Consider the following 6408-nt stretch of genomic DNA (forward strand, 5'->3'; position numbering starts at 1 on the left):
TAAAATGTCCAACCATCTCCTCCATAACAAACCAAAGCCCATCTTCTCCATCTTGATCTTTAGAAAGTTCCAATTCACTTTATCATATGCCTTCTCAAAATCAACTTTGAATAAAAGACAATTTCTCCCCTCCGATTTTGCATAATCAACTACTTTGTTAGCCATCAAAACCCCATCAAGAAGTTGACGACCCGACACAAAAGCACTTTGATTCGGTGAAATTATGGAATTTAGAACTCTTTTTAATCTTTCCGCAAATAAATTTGCAATTGCTTTGTACATGCAACCAACTAAACAAATGGGTCTATAATCATCTAAGGAAACCGGGTTGGAAGATTTCGGAATTAACGTCAAGAAGGAAGAAGTTACCGTTTTGGACAAAGCAACACCAGCGTAGAAGCGATTGAAGAAACGAATAAAATCCTCTTTAAGAAAATCCCAACAATTCTTTATGAACAAAAAAGTGTAACCATCCGGACTCAGACTCTTTGAAATCCCACATCCCAATATGGCCTATTTTATTTCCTCCTCTTGAAATGGAATCTCAAGCTCCCTTTTCTCCTCCAAACTAATACTCTTGAAAGTTATCCCTTTCAACATCCTCCTCACACCTCCTGTTTCCGAAAATTTTACCGAAAAGTGACGCCACACCTCTTCTTTCACTTCCTCCACTGACTCAAATAAAGATCCCACCGATAAAATCAGACCAATATGACTATGTCTTCTCCTATCCTTCATAGCTTTATGAAAAAAACTACTATTACAATCCCTTCCTTCAATCATTTAACTTTTGATTTTTGGGCGAGCATATTCTCCTTAATTCTCAAATTCAACCAAAATCTACTAGTAGCCTTTTTCCTACCTAGCAAAATAGCGGAAATGTTATCCTCCTCCTCAACTTCCAACAAATCATCCCCATTGTTTATAGCCCTCACATTCTCCTCCACTTCCACATTGATCTTGCCAAACACATTTTGATTCCACCATCTCAATCTCTCTTTTAATAATCTAAGTTTTTCTTTTAGCACAAAATCGCCTCTTCCTTCCACCTTTATCTCCTTCCACTCCTTCTCCATAAAAGGAACAAAAGAATTGAACGAAAACCATTCGTTATTAAATTTGAACGGTTTAGGACCCCAATTGTTATTATCCAACACTAGCCACACTGGACAATGGTCCGAAATGTCTCTATCTCCAATATTTTTCCCGATCACATGCCATATATTGATAATAGTGTCCGGAATAAGGAACCGGTCAATACGACTACTAGACTTTCCATCCCCACTATACCAAGAAAACTTCTTTCCCTTCCAAGGAATATCTACCAAATCAATTCTCGAAATAAAATCCGCAAAAAGATTAATACCCGCGTTATTATCATGCAAAGTTATTCCTTTCCTTTCACTACGATGTTTAATCGCATTGAAATCGCCTCCAATGATCCACTCACCATCCCTATGAGCATCCTTCAACTCCACCAATTTGTCCCATAACTCCTTCTTACTCAAAAGGCACGACGAATAGACATTCACAATATAATAAAAATGCTTCTTCCATAAAACTCTAATCCCAAAAAAATTAGAACCATTGAAACTATATAACACCTCCATCTCTCCCTCCTTCCATAAAGTTATTAAACCTCCTGATAGCCTGTTAGAGTTAGAGAAAGAATAACCAATAGAAGTGTTCCTCCAAAAACTCTTAGCACAAAAATCTTGCATGTTTGCCAACTTTGTCTCTTGAATCGTAAAAAGATCCGTTCCTCCCTTATTAATCATAAAGCTAATTCTCCTCCTTTTGAGAGCTTTGCCCCCCCCCCCCTTATATTCAAAATTCCAATTATCATCATTATTAACTAGAGTTCTCCTTCATTCCTACCTTATTCTTTTCCACCACCACTACTTCTTGAATCTTATTCAAAATACTCCTTTTGCCCTCCCCGTTCACCACCCCCAAAGCTTCAATTGCGGACCACAACTTCTCCCCAGTCTCATTATTTAGGAAATCCCATTGTTTGGCATTGTTCCTAATAATATCAGAATTTTCGGTTTGGTTGCCATACTCCTTCTCCCCTATATCACTCTTACTCAAAATTGGAATTGAATATGTCGGGCTTTTATTCATAGTAGAAATATCATCCTTCTTCCTTCTATGCCCCACTTCCGTCTCCGACTTAAGACACCCTTCCTTTTTATTTTCCTCCACTTCCTAAAAGCTCCTTTGTTCAAGACACCATCTAATTTCCTAACATTTTTAAACTTCACTTTTTTACTTCTGGACCCTACATTGGAATCATTGTAGTCCTATCCCTCATAGCCTCCCTATAAATGCCAGGCTCCTCAATAACTTGCAATAGATTAGTTCCACCATCCTTTTCTATCCTGTTCACCAAATCCGCAACCTGCCCGATGCTACTTCCGTAAGCAATTTTCTCCTTCAATGCTGCCGGAACCATGACCACCTGAGAATCTAACACCTCCACCACTGAATCTTTGTCCCTTCCACTTCCTTCGACCGGGTTTGCTTCCTCAAAGTTGTCCTGGACACAATTGCTAATTCCAGCCCCTGCCTTATTTCTAATAAAACCAGAAATCCCAGAAAACAGATTTGGATTAGAATGTTTGGAAGACAAAACAACTTTAATTTGCCCATGGCGGCGGAACTAACAAGCACAGAGTAATTAAAAGACGAGAAAGAATTCTTCACACAGTCCTGCGAACAACCCGAAATATGATCCTTCTTCTCATTGGCATTTGAAGAAACCTGTGTGTCATACCCCAAAATTTGCCCACCCCATTTTATACTCAAGCTCATTTGAATATCAGAAGCTCAAGACTCGACTGAACAACAACCCTCAAACTAGGTTTTTTTGTTTCTCTTCAAGAAAAATCGAGTTCTGACAATTCAAGTGGACCTCATAACCTCCCATATGCCTCAAAGGAGCCCAATATTTTTTTAATCTTGGTTCACAAGTTACCAATAGGGTCCATATCCGATGCCACAAATTATTGATTATTATTTGATTTTATATGAATTTTTGATTCATTAAAAAAAATCAATTTAATCAAAAATTTTAAATAAAATGCATGAAGAAAATATGGACTAAACTTGGAAATTCTTCAAATGGGCCTATGTTTCTTTGATTCAAACATATTCTTAATATTGCCAAGGAGTTCCAAAGCCCATTTACATGCCTTGTTGTCATTTATTTTATTGTTGGATTAATTTAATTTAATTCAAATTTAATTAAAATAAAATACAACAAATCAAGTTAATGAAAATACATGGGCTAGGTTCAAGTTGTATTTGAGATCCAAAACAAGCAACAAGTCGTGTGAATCATAAATCTCTATGGAATCTTGGTTAAAATTGGAAAGCTTTCATGTGATTTGCAAATCAAATCTCTCTACCATAATCACAAGATTGATCTCACAAATACTGACCTAAAAACACTTGCCTATATATTCACAACAAAATCATAATGATGAGAAGGAATTTATAAGGATTGGCTGCCCAGAGCATCGTAAAAGTTCAAACCAATTCAAGAAGAAACTCAAAATAGGTTTTCCGAATTGGAGGAGAATTAAAGACTCTTGAAGGTTTAAAAGCGATCCTTGGAGATTCAAGAAGCGATTCCAGTCATTCTCAGGAGTCCCGCGCATCCAGAACCAACACCTTGCACTCACGGTTTGTTCAAATTAATTTCAATTCGATTATAGCCATTTGCGCATCATACTCCTGTTTTACTCATATGTTTGTGTTCGTATGGATGTGTAAATGAGTTCTGGGTCGGTAGTTTCGAGTTTGGATGCTGATTTAACAGGTTGCCATTGTTAGGTTTTTTGAGCTCAAATTGGGAATTCCGAATCGAGTCCAAATTGGACGAAATCAATGGATTTTATGGTTTTAGATACTGTTGTTTGATTGATTCACGCCTTTACTTTGAATTCATATGGTGTATTGTGTGAGATTTATTGTCGCAGGGCTATGGCTACAAACATGCAACCGTAGGTAAAAGTATTCATATATTCTGGAAAAGTGAACGAAGAAGAAGACTCCTCATGGGCGCGCAATTGCTGTTTTAAACCGTTTATTTTCAATATATTTTGTTTATGTGTTAATTTGTTTTCAGCGAACCACAAGTGGCTCAGTGGAAGAGAAGGGACGCGTTTGATGCATTCGTCATGAGGACGCTGGTTCAATCCAGCCCGACGACGTTTTGGTTTTAATTTTCTATTTCAAATGACCTTTTCACTGCAGATTCTACGCGATGATCGTGCGAGGGTCTATCGTGTGCCCTCAACGGATAACCACTTGATCGTCCCAAATAATGATCTAACGCCCAGGAAGCATGATGCGCACCATGCACCCTCACAGGCAGTCCACACTGAATAAAAGCTGAGTTCTTTTACTTTTATCATATAATCTGTTTTTTCTATTTTATGTATTGTTTGTTTTTTTAATATTCTTTTTAAAAATAAAAAAAAACCTCTTTCTTTAAAAATTTCCTTTTCATAAAAGACATTAAAAATTAAAATATTTTTTATTTATTTAATATTTTTACTTGATTTGTAATTAATTTAAAGTGTTTAATTTACTTTAATTAATTATAAATTTTTTATTTTTATTAATTGACTAAAAACCATATTAGGGTTAAACTATTTTAATTGAAATCTTATTCTCACCAATTTAATTAAGTGGGTTGAAAACCAACAATTAATCTGAATTTGTTTATTCTATTAACCATAGTTAACTTGTACCCTAGTTAGGATTTACGAGGATTTGCCCTACACTGAGATATTTGTTTACCGTTCATTTTTTTTAGGATTGCTTTTCAAATACGCCCCGACTACGCGCCTGATCCAAAATACGAAGTTAAGTATTCTGTTTAATTTAATTTAAATTCTATTTGGTTTATTTTTAGAATTAGGGTTTGTTCCGCTTTCATCTTTTTCTACCTTGTTTCTTTTCAGGGTTAACCTTGAAGGCGCCCTATCAACCATATCAGATCAAATGCAAAAAGCTAAGTGCCCTTCATTTAATTACTTATTTCAAATTATTGTCTCGACCTTCTTATTTTAGGGTTAGAAATGTTCGCCTCTGAATTAGCCATACACTCACCCTATTTTTGGTTTGTTTGCCTTTTCAGGGTTCGTTGATTGCCAAAGCTACGAGTTTGGTATCCCTAAACTCTAATCTTTTATTCTTTCTGTTTAATTATTACTGATGTCAAACCCTATTAAGGGGTCCGCTGGTTTCATTGTCCCCTCCCCCATATTACTGTTTCTTGCCTTATATTATCTGCGTGGTTAGTAAAATAGGGAGTGACAACTATTAAATTGAATTAGCCTCATTAATTTACAAGATAATATAATTGAATATAATCACGTGATTGGTGCACACACGCACGCATTTGGGTAATCCTCTCTGTTGCCTTGTTGCCTGTTGCCTGCTGCCTGTTGCCTGTTGCCTTTGTGTTTTTTGCAGAATAAGCCAAGTCCCTCGAATACGAGGATACCTCAGCCATGTTGCCTCGATAAAAAGGTCACGACCCTAAATGATGCTGCCTTCGATACACAAATGACCTCGACCCTCGGAAGTTGCCTACGGAAAAAGGCTGAGGTATCTTCTGGCTGCCTACGAAATGGCTTATTCTGATCCTTGCCTTAGACTACCTGCCCTTCTATGGCATGGGACAGTCTTATGGCAAAGGATGCTTCGATGACCCTTCAACCTCCAAACGAAAGGCTTCCTGCCCTCTTATGGCAAGGATAGACCCTTTCATTCTGAAAGGCTAAAAAGAGACCTATCATCTGAGTTTAAGGTAATTGCCCCTAATTGCCTTGCAATGCTCAAACCTTTTTATTATATTCTTTCTCATAATTTTTCAAAAGGGCAACGCTTATTCACAAGCTAAAGTCCCTATCTCTTTCATCTACATTCTCTAAACAAACGAGCAAGCAAAGCAATTAAGAGCCCATGGAAAACCATGGATGCAAAGGGTGCCTTACACCTTCCCTTTGCATAAATTACCCCCCGAACTTAGATTTCTTTAAAAAGGTTTTTTCTGTTTCTTTTTGCCTTTCCGATTTAGTTTGGATAAAATAAAAGTCGGTGGCGACTCATGCTTAACCGCGACATTTCGATCGATAAAAAGTCAGTTCACCGTATTACAGAACTGGCGACTCTGCTGGGGATTTTTCGATAAAAGAGGGGTTACCTTAAAAGCTTAGGATTCACTTAATTGTATTCTACTGTTTGCTTTGCTTGCTTTATTTTTCAGGGCTGTTTTAGGAATTAACTGAAGGACGAATCCTACACCCGGATTCAAGTACATCTAAGATTAGGAGCGGCATAGTCATGGAGACCCCCCTTGTGCATGCTTGGGGTTGGTCAAAATGAAGTTCG

At 37.2% G+C, this 6408-nt stretch overlaps 1 protein-coding gene across 1 annotated transcript; it reads right to left on the minus strand.

The window, feature by feature from the left end:
* Window positions 1-779: 779 nt before the first annotated feature.
* Window positions 780-1721, minus strand: LOC131613799 (uncharacterized). Its single transcript, XM_058885440.1, has one exon. It carries the CDS (start codon window positions 1719-1721, stop codon window positions 780-782), a length of 942 nt encoding a protein of 313 aa, XP_058741423.1.
* Window positions 1722-6408: the final 4687 nt, after the last annotated feature.

This window comes from Vicia villosa, linkage group LG6 (genome assembly GCF_029867415.1).
Source record: "Vicia villosa cultivar HV-30 ecotype Madison, WI linkage group LG6, Vvil1.0, whole genome shotgun sequence".
Lineage (NCBI taxonomy): Eukaryota > Viridiplantae > Streptophyta > Magnoliopsida > Fabales > Fabaceae > Vicia > Vicia villosa.